The sequence below is a fragment of the Mangifera indica genome, chromosome 20 (genome assembly GCF_011075055.1).
Source record: "Mangifera indica cultivar Alphonso chromosome 20, CATAS_Mindica_2.1, whole genome shotgun sequence".
In the NCBI taxonomy this organism is placed as follows: domain Eukaryota; kingdom Viridiplantae; phylum Streptophyta; class Magnoliopsida; order Sapindales; family Anacardiaceae; genus Mangifera; species Mangifera indica.
In genome coordinates, this window is record NC_058156.1 from 10,175,099 (window position 1) to 10,194,203 (window position 19,105).

The 19,105-nt window shown below is 30.4% G+C and overlaps 2 protein-coding genes and 1 long non-coding RNA gene across 3 annotated transcripts; 2 read left to right on the top strand and 1 right to left on the bottom strand.

Moving 5' to 3' along the window:
• The first annotated feature begins 7,427 nt into the window (after positions 1 to 7,427).
• LOC123204186 (ethylene-responsive transcription factor ERF117) lies at positions 7,428 to 9,166 on the top strand. Its single transcript, XM_044620769.1, has 2 exons — positions 7,428 to 7,627; positions 7,987 to 9,166. Exon 2 carries the CDS (start codon positions 8,016 to 8,018, stop codon positions 8,976 to 8,978), a length of 963 nt encoding a protein of 320 aa, XP_044476704.1. The 5' UTR covers positions 7,428 to 7,627; positions 7,987 to 8,015; the 3' UTR covers positions 8,979 to 9,166.
• A 3,831-nt stretch (positions 9,167 to 12,997) lies between these two features.
• Positions 12,998 to 14,095, bottom strand: LOC123204203. The gene is made up of 2 exons (XR_006499467.1): positions 13,825 to 14,095; positions 12,998 to 13,514 (listed from the first exon to the last, which is right to left on the bottom strand). It is a non-coding gene; the product is annotated as an uncharacterized LOC123204203 (long non-coding RNA).
• A 32-nt stretch (positions 14,096 to 14,127) lies between these two features.
• LOC123204202 (lysM domain-containing GPI-anchored protein 1-like) lies at positions 14,128 to 17,771 on the top strand. Its single transcript, XM_044620796.1, has 5 exons — positions 14,128 to 15,204; positions 16,388 to 16,502; positions 16,963 to 17,124; positions 17,217 to 17,248; positions 17,373 to 17,771. Exons 1-5 carry the CDS (start codon positions 14,553 to 14,555, stop codon positions 17,630 to 17,632), a joined length of 1,221 nt encoding a protein of 406 aa, XP_044476731.1. The 5' UTR covers positions 14,128 to 14,552; the 3' UTR covers positions 17,633 to 17,771.
• Positions 17,772 to 19,105: the final 1,334 nt, after the last annotated feature.

Genomic DNA, 19,105 nt, shown 5'->3' on the forward strand with positions numbered 1-19,105 from the left:
GTCTCCGAATACCTATTTAAATTTAATTTGAACTCAAACTCGAGATTTTAAACAACCTTTATTTTTTCTTTGGAAAATTCAAAAAGATTTAATTTTAATTTGTAAATAATAATTATTATTTATTCTATAATATTTATGTTAAATATTTTTATAATTTGATATTATTTTTATAAAAAAATAATAATAAAAACGCTCATATATATATATATTATAATTAAATATATACCATGTAAGTAACTAATTGATTACTGACTACAAATTAAACTCAAAAAAAAAAAAAAAAAAGCAGCAGAAAATAGAAAATAAACAAAATAAGAAAAACAATAATAATTAAAAAACCCTTCTTGCTCGAAGATCGAAACTGCAACCTTTGACGAAGCTACACTTTGTCATGCACAGGACAAATCAACCGGCGGCGAGATGGCTTTCTCCTTTCGGCACGGAGTTCAAATCCAAACCGCCATTCTGATCCTCCTTCACCAGGACCACTCTTTCACCTCTCTTCCTCACCACCATTTCTTCCTCCTCATTTCCTTCATCGTCACCGCCGTTAATATTACCTTCCTCAACAACCTCCGCCGCGCCATCCGGAACAACAACCTCACTCTCAACCACCGTCCTCCATCCTTCTCCAAAATATTTCACCGCCGTCTGAATCCTCTTCAGTATCGCAACAAACTCCTCCACTTCCTCCTCCGTCGCCGCCACCTCCTCCGCCCGCTCCAACTCTTTCCTCACCATCTTCTTCTTCTTCTTACTCTTCTCTTCACCGTCTTTCTCCAACCTCCTCCTCTTCTCTCCACTGCCTTCCATAATTTTAACTCCACCAACACAAAATTACACTACTAGAAATATAATTTAAAGATTCTAACCATGGCGACAAACATTACGTGTAATCATCCAGGGTGCTGTAAAAATTTCGAATCATGAATAATTTTGTTAAATTATTAGATTCCAGTGGTGTGTACCGTGTGTTTTTCTGGTTCAAACCAGAACATATATTCTGAGGCTTAGTTGTCGTTTTTCGGGGGGTACGTTGACGAAGGTAGACTAAAGAAAGTTGTGGACGTTGTCGTTTTGGCTTGCCCGTGAATGGATAGCGCGTGGAAACGATTCTTTTAAAGTTGCTTTTGTGTTCCTTGCAGCGATGATTCCTAAAAGAAATCCAATAGTAAATTCCCCAACTAGTCAACTTAATTTATGCGGGAAAACAGAAATTATTAAGTGTTACTCGGGTGCATGTAAATGTTGTGTACCTTAGCATGATTTTACACGTGGCGATAATTATAAGGATTTGTTACCTTATTCAATATCGCAAGCCTATCCACTTATTAAATATTATTTTAATATTAATTTAAATTTATCTAATTATATAATGATATATTATTATTTATATATAAAATTTTACATATTATTTATATATTTTAAAATTTATCTATAAAATTATGTTTATTTATTTTGAATATATAAATAAATACATATTTGATATATTTTTTTAATGATTTAATAATTTTAAATTAAAAATAAAATAATATTCAATTATATGATAATACATCATAAATATATTTATTCATATACTTAAAAAATTGATACCCGTAACAATTCCAGATAGGTTGTATTAGGTTAGGTTGTGTCTAATTTGATACAATCCATCATTCTGAGTGGCTTTAATGATAAGATTTGAAGCATGGTTTACAGCACTTGTGGGTCGTGTTTCCATAAACTTTTCCATGAACCGTGACATGTCCCGTGAGCATGTTTTTTTTTGTTTTTTTGTTTTAATGCCACGTCAATATGTAACAAATTCGGTTCCTTTTAATAAGGGGACGTTTTGTGTGATAAGTATGAAATTAAAAATGTCATGAGAATCGAATAATTGATAATGTTTTTTTTTTTCCAAATGGGTTGACTAATTTAAATTAATATATTCGTTTCTTAATACTTAATTATTGTAAATGAATAAAGAGTTGTGGAGGGACTTGTCGAGTCTTATTCTGAGCCCAAAATTAGATATGCCCTACCACCTTGGCTAGTGGCTGAAAAATTCTAAAGTGTACGGGCCCATTGTACAGTTTGCCTGGACCAAAAATTTCCTCCTTTTCATATCGATACTTCTCTGCAGTTTAACTTCGGGGATTTCTTGGGACACGTAGCCACCTCCCTCTCTCTCTCTCTCTCTCTCTCTCTCTCTCTCTGGTCTCTCTATCAAATTATGTATTAAAAATAATAATATATTATTATATAATTAAATATTATTTTATCTTTTGTTTAAAATTATTTGATTATATAATAAAATATTATTATTTATATATAAAATTATATATATTATTTATATATATAATATTATTCTTATAATAATATGTATTTTAAGATATTTAACAAAATTATGTATAAAAATGAAATATTATATATCAAATTTTCAATGTATGTTTCATGATTTACATAATTATTCCACATCAACTATTATAGCGGTGATTTTGATTTTATACTTTTTTAATTTATTTATATTTTTTTACAAATGAATGTTATATATATTTATAATAAATAAAATTAAATTTGAAGTTTTGCTCAAATGATATGAACCTGAGTTTGATATATACAAATTTTAGCTTGAATTTAAACTACAGTAAATTTGAAAATCGATCACAAACTTGAATTCAAGTTTGATATATACGAATCTAAGCTCGAACCCTTACTAAAATATATTTGAAAATTAATCATAAGCATAAATCTGAGCTAAAATATATTAAAATATTTTTTAAATGAAGCTGCATAAATCATAAGGGGACCAAATTCAAACAAATAAGTTTGGTGAGTTTGAGCCAAGTTCAATTTCTTTACGCAAACTTGAGTCTTATGTGGGCCAAACATGAAATCCCAATCCATGAAGTAAGTCAAACACGAATAAGTTATTCTCTAGGCTCGACAAACCCAAACTGAGCCCCTTGAAAATGGGTTTTATTTTATTTGAGTTTGGTTTGACTCAAATTTAATCCTAATAATGAATATTAATTTAAATATTAATGATGATATAATATAATATAATTAGATATTACTTTATTTTAATTTAAAATCACAAAATTATATAGTAATATCTCATCATTGATACATAAATTAGTATTCATTATAAATATATATAATAATATTATTAATAATTTTAATCTAAATATGGCTCTTGTCATCCAATAATATTTCATATAAATATTGATATATTAGTTATTTAAATAATTTAAATTAAAAATAAAATAATACTTTATTTCCATATTTATATTTAAAATTATATTTATTATTAATATATATATATTACCTAGTTTGAAAGTTAATATGAAACTATGAAATTATATCATCGCATTCCACGTGGATGGTGAATAAAATACAAAAGAAGAGAAAAGTTTTCTGCGTTGGAAATTTCATAAATGGCTCCTATCATCCAATAATATTTCATATAAATATTGATATATTATTTATTTAAATAATTTAAATTAAAAATAAAATAATATTTTATTTCTATATTTATATTTAAAATTATATTTATTATTAATATATATATTACCTAGTTTGAAAGTTAATATGAAACTATGAAATTATATCATCGCATTCCACGTTGATGGTGAATAAAATACAAAAGAAGAGAAAAGTTTTCTGCATTAGAAATTTCATAGTAATATAATATAGCGAGGCATACTAAACATGTGCTAAATTCATCAAGACTTTTTTTGTTTTTTTTTCCTCCCCATAACATCTTGTTAGAAAAAGTCTCTAGCAACTGGACATGTTCAGGGCCCATGCCGGTCCACAAGCCCGCAGATTGTGCCATCATGCCGGGAGTCTTAAGGCTTGGTCTATAAGTTGATTCAGTACGTCTTATAAATAAATAAATAAATAAATAAATAAATATATATATATATATATATATATATATATATATATATATATATATATATATATATATATACACAGAGATTAATCTGTTAAAAGTCTATGAAACATGATTAAGGAGTTTTGAATCGTATTTTAAAATTTGCGATATTGTAAATTGATACGACATGATTTGTAAACAAAATAAGTTATATCAAATTCGATTCGATGTATCTCATGACTATTTACTAGCAACTTTCATGGGAATTTTTCAAAAACGCATTATTTGAAAAAAAATTTGAAAATTTATCTAAAAGTCAAAGCATTTGCCGTTAACTTGGATTTACCAAAAATTCTCCTTGGAAAAACAAGTGGCGGCTAACTTGTATTTCATCTTCTTCTATTTTTATTTCACCATATTTTTCAACACTCCCCAACCATCTATTCTTCTTCATCTCCAAGTTTCAATTGCAAAATTGATCACAACATGAACCCCAAACACCAAAGCGCCTTCGGTGGGATTTGTGTACGAATGGTGTGATTTCAATTATAATTAATTTTTAAATTGGGTTTGTTTGATTATTATTGAAGCAATGACAAGAATTTTAATTGTTTGTTTGATTGATTTTTCTTTGTGTGAAAAGATTGGTTTCTTGAAAAACTTTATCGTCATTTATGGTGGTGATAATAAGTTTAGTGGACAACTGTCAAGGGTTTTACTAATCTTGGTGGGTGAGGAGCCCTTGAGTTTGATAGTGATGATTTATCAAATGAGTTATCAAGTCAGGTTCATTTTTTAAAGAAATTAAACGAGTTTAACTTTGTTAATAATGAGTTTAAAAGGGAGATTCCTAATAATATTAGAAGTTTGTTCGAGTTAAGTAAATGGAATATGAACACACCATGACAGAGAAGATATGGTTTATGTTATGCTAAATAATAAGAAATTTTAACCTTTTAAATTACAAGTCTTCAATGTAAAAGAATCATGAAGGACAATTTTCTCATTTTAATATTGTTATAAAGTTGTATTTAATTTCAGAAATATTTTATTACTAAAACTGATAGATTATCAAAAAAATAAATAAATTACTATAATTAATACGTTTAAATTAATAATGTATTTGTTTAAATTAATAGATTCGTAGTAATAAAAGAAACTTGAAATCTTTATAATACTAAACTTATTAAGTTAAGTAAAATTATAATAAAATTAAAATTACATTAACAATTTTGTAATATTTAAAGATAATGTAATGATTATAATAACTGAAATATCATATTTCATGATAATCTAATAATAAAATGTTATTATAATATTTTATTATTTAAAAATAGATTACCGTAATTTCCTATTCTTTAAACAAAACACAACTTAAGGTATTTTTATCCTAAAATTTAATGAAATTTATTAACAAAATTTAATAGTAGGTAGTGATTTGTCATTTTTTTGATTTTAAGGGTGGGAATCGTCACTCAAACAAAAAACCGGTGGCACATGGTTATTCTTTTTAAAATATGATTCCCGTCTTTTAAGATGTTAACTCTGATTAATAATTATATAGTTGGTCTACATTGGGCCGATTCACTTGAACCTTACGCCGCATTTTGATGGGCTAAAAGGGGAGGGGACTTATGAGAGTACTTAGAAATAAAATTAAGATGGAATTGGGCTGATATGAAGTAGACTTTGGAAATAAGACCCATTTGCTTCTAACCCCCCACCCTTAAAAACTATGTGTATTTTTTTTGAGTATAAAAATATAAACACTCTTATATATATTATTATATAATTATATATTATTTTATTTTTAATTTAAAATCACCGAATCATATGATAATGTATATCAAATATGTATCTATTTATATATTTAAAATATGTATACATAATTTTATTAAAAAAATAATGTTACGTGCACTCAATTTTGAGTATATAAATAGACAATAAAATTATGTGTACCACACTTTGAGTATACAAATGGGTACCTATTTATATATAATTGTGTGATTTTGAAATAAAGATAAAATAACACCCAATCATATGATGACACATATAAATATGTATCTATCTGTTTATCCAAAGTGGGTACATATAAGATTGCTTATAATTAGGTACTTAGGTGTTATGTGATTATTATCTTTAATTTAAAATTACTTAATCATATTATAATATATTATCTGAAAATTTAGTTAAATACTCAATACAAGGTGTACTTAATCTTTTTTTTGGTTTAGGAAAAGTGGAATTATTCTTATAGAAAGGCGTGACATTGAATTTATGCAAATAATTTTCTAAATTTATATTTAAGCAAGTAGACTTTCGTTTTAGAGTTGGTATTTCTTTGACTAATGAACACCATTACATGTTTTATTTTAATTTTTCATTTATTGTTAGTTTAAATAATAGTTGACTAAATATAATTTTGTAAGGGTATGATTAGGTTAGTAAATTTTATTTACACGTATAATGTTACTCTTAATAAATGAAAGTAATAATATAATAATATATTTTTATGTAATTAAAAATTATTTTATTTCTAATTTAAAATTATATAATGACACGTTATTATTAGTACATAAATTACTATTTTTTTGTCATAAATATGATGAGTTAATAATTATGGTTACAACTTATGCTTTACTTTAACTATGTTTATGGGTAAAGCCAAATCAACACTTGGATGAAACCCCCTTAGTTAGACCGTCATATTAGACCGAAACCAACTACGTCAAATAGAATAAACTTTAAGTCTAATAATTAACTCTATAATTTTTTAACTAAGTAAGTTAAAAGTTTAATTTTGATATATTATTAAAAGAGAGTTAAACCCATATTTTTTTTTATATAAAATCTTTTTTTTATCATTCAAATTATCTGTTAAAATTAGGGATTTCGTATAAATAATTTGATTAGGTAGAGAAATGAGCCAAACAATTGAGTTGAAACTTTTACTCAAACTCAGTTTGTCGAAATTAAATCAGTTAGACTCAAATTAATTTCCATTGTTGACTACAATGATAAATAAAAGTTTTGGTGGGTGATATGCAGCTAAGTCGAAGAAGGCCCAACCCACCCTGTAACGTAGTATAGGCCGAAAGTGAAAAATAAATAAATAAATAAAGGTTTAGTGTTATAATCAAATCAAACTTCAGCACCCAAAAACCTTGATTAAATCATAAACAAAATCTTACAAAAATTCGCGGGGCCACAGCCGGGAAGGAGCAGGAGCTAGAGTTTGGATTGTGTTTGGAGAGGCGCGCGTTGTTTGGTGCTTGCGGGTTTCAAGGTCTTTCTTGATTGAAACTACCATTCACCATAACACCAACAAAAGCATAACGTTGAAGTTTCAAAATTATAAAGACACTCTCTTCAGAGATTTTCACACACAAATCAGCATTAAGCCTTCTTTTTGGTTCCCATTCATTTTATTTAAGTAAGCAACACAGAATATTCTGTTGATTTTTCTGTTTAATTTAGGTGCCACGCTTTCGTTTCTGTCAGTGTGTTGTTTTTTCGAAACAAAAGCTCCGTGCCTGATGTTGAAGTTTTTGTCTTTGTGTTGATTTCTTCTTCTTTTTCAGATTTTCTCAGCAAACGAACGGGGATATTTATGTCGCCTAAGTCTGATCTGTTTAACACTGGGGCTGTCAACAAGCTCTGGTTTTTCACTCTCTCTTGTTGCTTCTGTTCCTTCTTCTTCTTTAACTTTTGGTCTCTTGAAAAGAGAAACCCACAGAGGTTTTTCAGATTTTCTACCAGGACAAAAAGGTAAGTCGGTTTGTCTTATTTGATTTGTTTTTATCGTATATCTGTTTGAAATCCAGTTGTTAATGTGTTTGTTTCATGATTTATTAGATGGGTTTTAGGCTGTTTCTGATTTTGTTCTGTTTTGCTTTTTAATTCTCTTGTTGCAGGGATTCTTCTTGGGTTGATTCGTTTAAGGCTTGTTTAAGAAAACATCATAATAATAATTATTTTTCATAATTGGGTTTGAGGGATTTTAAGTTTTTCTTGCTATTCAAGTAGCCAATTTTGAGAAAATTTTCTTTCCTATTTTAATTTATTCAGGGATTTAAGAGGATTTGTTTTCCTTGTGTAAGTTATATTCGCCTGTAATATAATGCCAGGCCTTCAAAGGCAAATTTTGAATCAAGAGATGAATTTTAGCAAAACAAAGGCGAAAAGAGAAGAAAATTTGTTTTCAATGAGGAAGCTTCGCATAATCTACCATGATCCTGAAGCCACAGACTCCTCAAGTGAAGAAGAAGATGATTGCCGTCACAGAAAAGCTCGTAAATTTCCGGGTGCTAAGCGATATGTTGCAGAGATTTCTCTTCCGGGTTTGCTACGAGAAGCCTGTAGAGAAAATTCTTTGCAGCATAATGTTGTTGAAGGCAAAACTACTGAAGCTGGTGATGGTACAGAGGTTGAAGAGAATAAGAGAGCTCATAAGTCATCTACCATATATAAAGGCGTGCGGCGGAGGCCTTGGGGGAAGTATTCGGCAGAGATCAGGGATCCGTTCAGGCGGATTCGAGTTTGGCTTGGAACTTATACTACTGCAGAAGAGGCTGCAATGGCTTATCAGAACAAGAAGCGCGAGTTTGAGAATATGATTGAATTCAAGAAGAATAAGAATTTGTCGATTGCATCTACTGAATCAACTCTAGCCTTAGAAGATAGTAAGGATCAGTTTTCACATCCATCGCCATCATCTGTGCTGGACGTAACAACTTCAGCTTCACTTACTAACCCGTTCGGCGATCAAATCAAAGAAGAGAATGTCTATGAAAAGTTTGTGAAAGAATGCAACCTGGAGAAGGCTGCCAGAGGAGAATTCTGTTATGAATATGAGCAATCTGTATCATATCTGTTGGAAGTGCCAGAATTATCACAAAAAATTGCCGATGATTTGGGAGATTTCAGTTTCAATGACATATTTAAGCGAGGCGAGGACGATTATGACCAATTCTCTGCGGTGCATAATCAAAATTACCTTGAAGATTCCTGTGTGTTGGAAGATTTGGGAAATGGTGAGGTGATTAATAATTTATCTGACATGGAGCCTAGTCTGGAGGACTTTGCTTGGGCCGACGGAGCTCTGAATATTTCATGCTGATAAATTTTTGCAGTTAGGAATATGATTTTACTATATGTTAATAAAATCTTAAGAACAAGATGCTTTGAAGTTCTTGAGAGTTTTGTCAAATTTGTCGAGGAGAGTTTCTCTCGTTGGAGCCTCTGAGATTTTGCAAGTCCTTGTACCTGAATGATAACTTATGATATAAACTTTTGCTATTTTCTTAATTGAGCATGTCTATTTGTCTTTTCAAGTTTTTAGACGAATTCATAAACTCAGTTTTGAGTATCTAATAGATGATCTTTCATTATATGATTGGATTGTGATTATATTATTGATTCAAAATTATTTTTTTATATGATAATTTATTGTTTGAATATCAAATTTAATATTTAAAATTGGGTATACATAATTTTATTGATATTCTCGTAATCATAACATGTGTTTTAGACTAAAAATGTTCATCAGATTTTAGGTGATTGGAGTCTTTTTTTCATTTGAAAAACAAATATAGAAGACCAAGGCCTACATAGACGGGCATTTCCCTAGCAAATAAAAAGACAAGGAATAGTATATTTTGCTTAGGCTTTAGAGATGGGCGGCCAACTAGCCAGGCTTGACTTGTTTATTGTCGGAATTCAACTCAAGTCTTATATTTAAGTCAAGTTTAAGCTTATTGTTGTTCGGTTCACAAGCTCAACACTCAATTTGAATATAATATTAATAAATTTTTAAGATTTAAAAAATCTTATACTTACTATTCTAAAATCTTATCATCAAACCTTTAATCAGAAATATAATTAATAAATATAAAAAGTTACGAGATTTAATCAATTTCTCAAGCCAAACTCTAGCTGAGTTTGAGTTTTCATTTTCATTATCGATCTCATATTGAAACATGATAACACCCAAACTATTGAAATAGGTAAACTTTATTGAAATTTGAACCAAAGAATATATATACACCTCGATTTAGTGATCGACTCTACGACTTCTGAATTATATAAATCAAGAGTTTGATCTTGATATACCGTTAAAGGAGATTTAAATCAATGTTTTTTTATATGTAAAACTTTTTTTTTTTTTTACTTAAGTTATCCTTTGGGGGTGAACCAAACAAAATTTTGTTATACTCATTTGCACCCTTATTTTGGAGTGAATAGAGTCAATACAAATAAAATAAATCTATTTGTTTGGTAAAAATATTATTGTAGCAATTTCATGAGACAACTAAGACAAACAATTAAGGAAAAAAATGTGGGAAAAATAGTAAGTCAGTGTTGCTTGGTTGGAATGCAAAGATAATGAGGCGGCTGATGATAAAAGGAGAAGAAATGTCTTGTTGGGCAAGCAAAAGCAAAATAGGTGGACTTTGAAGTTTCCATGATGTGGTAGTTATATGTACTTGTCAATTACAATTATAACAACCAATAATGCTTCCTCCAATTTGAGTGAACCCAACTTTTCAACATAATTGGGACTTTTCAATGATTCTTCTAATTTAGAATATTACCTTTATTAATTTAAATATACAAATTGATATTCACGCCGACACAAAAATATACCAAATCTAGGTAGAATTCAATGTAAAAATATGAAAATACACTTAAGAGAAAATGGAGAGTTGGTTTTTAACGTGGTTCGACCGAAAATACCAACAACCTATTTTTATTGTACTGGTAAATGTAGGAGAGAGATTATAAAGCCATATCACTAATTGAATGTTTTCAAGTGTTTTGTGCCCTTTTAACTCTTTCACTATTACCAATTTATACTAGTGAAAGTTCGAATTATACATATAACTTTCATAGGGAATGTGGAGATTGGTGGTTTGATTGACGTTGTCATGAACCCGAAGCAGTAGAAAATCAATTACACCTTAATATGATTATCAAAATTGAGTAGAATGATTATAAGACAATAGAAAACTGTTATTTTATGCATTATGGATGAATATAAATCGTTATTTTTTGTTTGTGACTTTTAAAAGAAATCGTATTCTTCTCGAGGTGTCTTATTGAGCTGTGAGATCCAACTTTTTGATCTATGAGCCAGTGCAATGCCTGTCTATTTGTCATGAATCCCTTAAAATTTAGCATTTGTAAGTTTAATCAAAAAAAAGTTCTAAGTATACCAAATTTGACCGAGTGATTAATGAATATTCTTCTATTAATATTTTGAAGAATAGTGTTATATGTAGATACTAGAAAATGACTAGAACCCAAACCCAGTTGAGAATCCTGCTTGTGTAGACTCAAGTATCAAAGACTGAGCTTTGGTGTCAAATCCTAGCCCTTGAATTTTGTAGAAAATGATGGAGAATCAAAATAATTTTTGTCTAGCTTCACAGTTTGGGAAGATTGTCTTGTGCGGTGTGGCCTCCTTTTTTTGACTATTTTTCATATTGTTTCCCTTCTGTTGCCTCCGCCTTCCAAGACCAATCAAATCCACACACAAGCCTTTTTATTTATTCTTCTTCTGTTCTCTCTTTCTCCAATGAAGCTTTGGTGCCAATTTTATGGATGCCCGTATCATAATAATATCAATAATGAAAATGTTATACCCAATGAATTTTTGATATTTTTGTAAGGGGATTTTTAATAATTAAAAAAAAAATCAATTTTATGGATGCCCATATCATGATAATATCAAAATTTGATACTTTTATAAGGGGATTCAAATTTTTTCTAAGAGTTTCTTTCACTTTAATTTTCTAGAATAAAAGGCATTGATTTAGTATGAATTTAGTGACAGGCTTCTTTCTTTTTCTTTGTCTTTGTCAAAAATAAACAATGTGACTCATGCCCACTTATTAAATCTGTTAGGTGAAAGACCATCACCAACTTAATATTTAACTGAAAAAAAGTCAAACACACAATGACCAGTTTCTTGTAGGCCTCACAAAAATAGTAGCAGCCTGAATGATTACGTCAAAATTAAGGTTTAAATTAGTAAATATGGTTTAAGACTATTATTGTTGCTGCAAACCCAAACAAGGAATATCACAAACTTAGCTTGAAACTTGAATGGCAAGTTCTACCTTGACTCAATCAAGCTAATGAACAATAATATTAGAGAAAGAGAAAAATTGTTAAAGAAGAAAATGAAGAAGAAAAATCTTTTTTTACTCCGATGCAATGCACTTTGATGAAGAATCTATTTCTCCACGAGATTACGTCTCTTAAGCATTTTCAAAATCTATGATGACCACTCAAGGATTTAACACGAAATAAGAATTCAGACACTATCACCATTTCTGAAGGCTATATATAATATTTAAGAGCAAATACTTTATATACAAATAAATTTTATAAACTTATTCGTATAATTTGATGTGACAATATGTGATTAAATAAATTTAAAGTGAGAGAAAAAATAAATAATTATATTATCCGATCATATGTTACGACCCCAATTTATATAAATAAATAAGATTTAAATCTCCCTGAGTTAGAAAACATTTGGATTGTGCATTTGAGATTCAGCTTATACTTCACAATTTGAAAATTTCAAATCAAAGGCTTCTTCATCATGCATGCTTTGAGCCAGTCAACTGCAGAATCTTAGACAACCTATGTTTGAGACATTTATGATAACATTTCACATTCTAAAATAATGAAAATGTTGCATGCTCTGCTTTAGTCAACTACAAACTCAATTGGGATATTTTTCTTTCCCGATTAAGACAACTCTTCTATCATCAGCCTGATCAAAACAGGATTAGTTTGGATTGGATTGGATTGATTGAAATTTTTTAACACAGCAAATTATCATTTATTCTCTTATTTGAGGCAGATATCAAGTGACAAATTAACCTTAAAAATTACTAACTATATAAGTACCTAACATGGGAGCCCTGCAATGCTTTTCAAAAGAATAATATTATGTGTATTCACTTTTAAGTACATAAATAAGTATATACATAATGTGTTATTACATAAATAAGTATATATTTGATGCATTTTTGCATTTCCATTTCCGTGCTATATGGGTTCTCTATTTTCTCATCTTATGACTTCCCTATCTAAAGATTGCAAATCCATCGAAGTACAAGAAAATTCATGACAAACAAAATGGAAATTCATAGATGCATAAGATATCCTTAATAAACAGCTTACAGGATCCCAAACTATGCACTGTAGTGCTCAATTGGCGCCGAAGTTGTGTTACTTGGTTTCTGCCAATTGCACTGTTAGTTCTTCATCAGTCTATCCATATTTTATCAATGGCCTTGAGATAGACATCCAACCACTAGAGTGCACATCAACTTAATACCACATAAATTTCCTAGATTTCACACTGGATACAGCATAATTGAATGGCCTAATATTTACTATTACAGAAAAAATTAAGAAATTAAGGCCCGCAACTACTAAATTAGTTAAATCAAAAGTTTAATTTTGATATGTTATCAAAGAAAACTTGAACTCATGTTCTCATAATGAAGTTTCATCTTTTACCACTTAAACTATCCCTCGGGGTGCATTTGCCATATGTTATTACCTTATAATCACCCCTGGAGTCATCTTTCCAAAGAAGATAATCTGAAGCATCAAAACAGTCAAACTCTTGTGGCTGCAAAAGCAAACATTACTATCAATCATCATAATTGCAACGAACCATTTGCAGAATCTATCCCATCTAAAACTTCCTTCTAGAATTTCAGTCTGTGCCAGAAAACACTGGCAACTTATTTAAACTTGCCAGAAAACAAATTTTGCTTGCATTGTAAGGTTCAATCTCTTTACATATCAGCTTATTCCTCCTCTCCAATTCCAAGAGCACAGGCAGCACATGCATATACAAGGAATACAGTTCAATATTAAAATTCATGAAAAACATTCTTAATTCCATAAAATTTGTTAGAAATGTTTCAACTTTATACCTCTAAAATTAGAAGAATTGCCGAAGGAGAAAGTCCACTGGCAGCGGCATTTGTCTGCAGCACTCGACTTCCTTCTCCTCCGCGTTTGATCTCTTTCGAGCCCAGTTCCTCCACCACGGCAAACCCCAATTAGATTCGGGCATGATACACTTTTTCCAGAGATTTTTTCTTTCAACTACTATATTTGATTGTTAATATTATATATAAGGATAGCTACTACAAACAATGCTACACCCTTGATCGTGAGCAAATCAGTCTGAAATCTTGGATCCAGCCATCGGTCGTATTAAGTAAGTCAAAAGTTAAATCTTAATATATTACAAGTGGGGTTGAACTCATTATCTCTCTTGTACTGCCCATTTTTGCCAGGCCAAGCTGGCAAGGACTTTTAATTGTTTTGCTTCCCTTATGTCTATAAGCAATTAATGCATCCCAATGGACTGGTCGCTCATTGAATTCTCTATACATCAGAGGCAAAGATTTCTGTAGAAATAACTACAAAATTGTGCTAAATAAAGTGTTCTTGGCCACACCAAAGAGAAGACCTGGAGGCAAACTGAGTTAGATGGGCTCACATTTTACCAACATCATCATCATCATCATCATCATTCATCCTCCTTTCAAATCTGACAACCCATGTTACTCTCATAATAACAAAACTTATCCACCTAACACTTTCAATTCTTCGAAATCATTCCAGAAATTTTCCCAGAAACCGAAAAAGAAATATGAGACATATTCAACTGCGATTATGCCTTCTCTTCTTCATTTTCACTCCTTTAACACAAGCAAAATCCGTCATTGAGCCCTGTAACACTTCTGATTCTTGCCTTTCTCTTCTCTCTTATCTGTTACCTTTTGACTCTAAGCTTTCAGAAATCGCCTACCGTTTTCAATTAAATGTTTCCGATTTATTAGCCGCCAACTCCATCGACCCAGCTAATACTCCTTCCCTAGGAAACCAAATTCTTCGTGCAAATTCTCTTGTCAAAGTGCCCGTTTTGTGCCCTTGTGTGGATGGCATCAGACGCTCCGTATCAACAGCTTACACTGTCCGGGCGGCGGACACTGTTGATTCTATATTGGAGGAATTCGGAGGGCTTGTGAGCTCTGAGCAAGTGAGGAGTTTCAATGGGATCAATGCCACGAATCCGCTGACAAGTGGGGAGAGCTTGGTGATTCCTTTGCCGTGCACTTGCTTTAACAACAGTAACAATGGTGTCGCCGCCGTGTATCTGTCATATGTGGTGCAGAAAGGGGAGAGTTTGGGCAGAATTAGCCAGGTTTTTGGGACTACGGTGGCCGACCTGGGGGCTGTTAATGGACTACTTGGCCAACCTGGAGTTGAACCTGGAGACATACTGGCAGTTCCGATTCCAGGTTAGTGTAGAGTAAATCGGATTAATTAGCATTTAAATTTACAAGATATTTATATAATATTTTCTAAGAATTTTTACATAACGGATTTCCCAACTTCACAATAAATAATAAAATATTATGTGTAATGTGACTGATTATTTATTTTTTACTTGAAATTTATCTAATTAGATGCATATAATATTAACAAAAAACAATAAAAAAAATAAAAGACGTTTTAAAGTGGTTTAATTTATTATTTAAAAGTCAACATCATTATTATGTTATTGAATATTTTACCAGAATTTGACGAAGAGACTATAAATGAGCCATAGTTTGCTAAATGATCCCTCTTATCTCTATATGGTGCTTCATTTATAAGACTAAAGAGGTTGAGTTAATTCCGGAAATTACATAAGAAATATCTGGTAGATCCTAATATTTCAAATCTAGTTTTCTAATCGAAAGTTTTTTATCATGTTGTTTTGAAGTAATGTGAGATAATTGTGTTATGATCGATATCATGTATTCGCCAAAGATAAAAATATTATCCTTTTATCTATTAACGTCAAAGATAAATGTGATTAATTACACCACAAAATTACTAAGATTCATTTTTTTTTGTTATTTTTGAATAAAAAAATTTCTTATTGTATTTAAGTTAATCTACGGATAGATGATATGTTTAGTCGTAACTTATTGTTTACATAGTCAACTGCCATATAATGGTTATTTGTCTCTTAAATTTCATTTTTTTGAATTTGACTAAGAAAATGTTTGATCGCCAGATAATATAAAACTGCTAATTAATTGTTAATATTTCATGGTTTTGCGGTAAAATAAGATTGTTCTTATATTATTTAGTGGTCCAGAGCTGCCCCAATTACATCATATAATAAATGTGAAAAGTACTTGATACCCACTTTTCTAGTCATAGTAAAGATACTTTGTCTTTATAGTAAAAATACGTGCATCCAATTTTAATATTTAAGTAAATAATATGATATAATATAATTAAATAATTTAAAATTAAAAATAAAATAATAATAAATTAAAACATTATTTGAATATATAACTGGATATTCAAAACTGGATGTACATAGTCATGTTTTGATTTTTAACATTCAATTACTATAAATAAGATACATCAACCAATTCTCTTTCAAAATCTCCACCTGAAAATAAAAAACAATGTGCATGGATGCAGCATGTTCATCAGCAAATCTTAAATGGTACAACGAGAGTCTCATTGTTCCAAATGGCTCTTATGCTCTTACTGCCTCCAATTGTATCAAATGCACTTGTGGAGGAACCCATCTCAAGTAAGTCTCTAAAGTTCAATTTTATATCACATTTATTCCTTCATTTTTTACTTTGAGCAATAATATAGAACCAGTTTTGACTACCTAATTAGATATCAAAATAATGTAATGAATATTCAAAACTGGATGCATATAAAGTTGGATATGAGCTCGAAAATAAGTTTAACTCAAGCAAACTCAAACTCAAACACGAAAATACTTAACTTTTAGGCTCAATGTATATACACCCAGTTTGAACACCCAATTAAATATCTAAATGATATGTCATTATGTAATTGAGTGTTACTTTATTTTTAATTTAAAATCATCTAATCACATGATGATGTATCATTATATCTAATTGGATATTCAAAACTGAATGCATCTAGTTTTATTGTTTGAGTTTTAATTTTCTTTGTGAATATATGCTTTAACTCTAGTATATTTTAATATGGTGGACGATGATGATGATGATGATCAGTTTGCAATGTGCACCTTCTGGTATGGTACCTTCCTGCTCCCATTTACAGTGCCAAGGATCCAACCTCTTCATCGGCGACTCTTACGTAGATCGCACACGCATCGGATGCAATATCACTACCTGTGTTTATCGTGGCCACAATGGTGGCAAAATTTTCAGAAGGTATACCAGAATTTTGTTTATAAAGAAAGCAGCAGCCTTCAACTGTAATGAACTGGAGCTTGATTATATGTATGTCAATTGTTTGTTTGCAGTTTATCAAATTCTTCAAACGTAAAATGCCCTGGTAAGATTGCTGCCTTCTCATGACTCTTTCCGTCAAATTCTTCTGCCCACATATATAAACACATTATCTGAATATCTAATTATACATCTAAAGCTGGGTCTCGCCTTAAAATTTTTAACCACAGGTAACCAAAGTGATAAGGCAGTGCCAGCAAGTGTGTCTCCATCATCTAATCTGACCGTTCCAGTCATAATATTATCCCCGTCTCCATCACCATCACCATCTTCTTCTTCTAATCCAACCAGGGGAATGAACAACACAAACCCTGCAAGCAAACGAACTTCCAACTCTTCTAGCCATGGAAGCAGATTGCTTGGTCAAGCTATATTATTTTACGTTTTGCTGCCTTTAGAATTGGTCCTCTGTTTTATATATTTCTTATGATTTTTTCTTTTATTTTTTTTGTGTTAGCACTTCAACAATGATACGAAATTAAGGGATCTTGGGCATATATTGTACTTGTTCTCTGTCGACATGCATATATAATTTTTTTTAAAACTCTCTGGAGTAAAATTTGTGGAAATAGACAATGGGAAAAAAAATAGAAAAAGATCAATTAATTTAGTATTAGGTATGGCAATTGGCCTAATCCTCATCTCGTCCTTACAGAAAAAACCTTTCCCATCCCCTTTTTGTAAGAAAAATTTCTTTCCCATTCCTCTTTCCATCCCCATGGAAAAATTCCTCTTTCATTCCCCTTTTCATCAATGCTAAAAAAACTCATAGAATATGTACTAAGTGTGTGTACACATATATATATATATATAAAATAATTCAAACTTTTAACGAAATTCAATAGTTTAAAGAAATTCAATATTTAAGAAATATATTTATCTCCTTCTGCACCCTGTCTCATTTATGGAGATTTTAACCATCCTTGTCCCAATGCCTATTGAGGAATCCACTTCCCGCAGAAAGAGGCTGACCGGGAACCCAATTTGAAGGATTATTCAGTAACAAGAAAATCTTTAGTCTATTGATCTATATTTTAAATGTTTCACCAGGAGAGCGGAACAAGTGTCCAATAATAACAAATTTTACCTTTCACTATATCAGTTCTACAATATTTGATTTCGACCCATCACAATCAAATGTAGACTTCTGAAGAAAAAATCACCCAGAAGCAAATGGATGACTATAGGAAACTTTAATTTATCTATCTGTTGACAAATAAATCATTAGTCAATTTTTTGTGACTTGGCTCAAAACTCAGAAGTTGTCCATGTCTATTTCATATTGACCTTTTAACAGCTTAAATACACACACAGTGCAGAAAAAATCTGGCTTGCATCCAAGTAATCATCTTCTGGTGAACTCTAATATTCAATCGTGCATTTACTTTAATTCCGTATCTATGAAGCTTATTAAGTCCCGGAGGTCAATTTTGGTGATTATAAATAAGGCCAAAAGACTTATTATTCCTACCAAAAATTAGTGTTTTATCAAGTTTCTATTCATTAACTTTGAAAAATTAAATATTTTAGTGTCAGAAGTAAAATCATTATTTAATAAAAATATTAAAAAAAAATTAAAAAATTAAGCACATTTCTGCTTAGGTTTAAAAACTAACAATTTTCCTCTCATTTAAAATTTGAAAAATCATCATTTCCACCTTAGAGTTTTGATGGCAACCCTCCGGCGACAAGCTCTTCTCCAGCCATCGACGTTCTTTTTACCTCCTAGCTTCTCTCTCTCCCAGCCATTTCTCACTAATCTTTGGGTGGGAATAAGTCCTTTGGCCTTATAAATAATGATGAAAACTAGTCTTGATTGCTAATTAAATTGTTTTGTTGTATATATCGTGTATATTCTGATCAAAATTGAAAAAAAAATGAAAATTAATAACAGTACTTACTA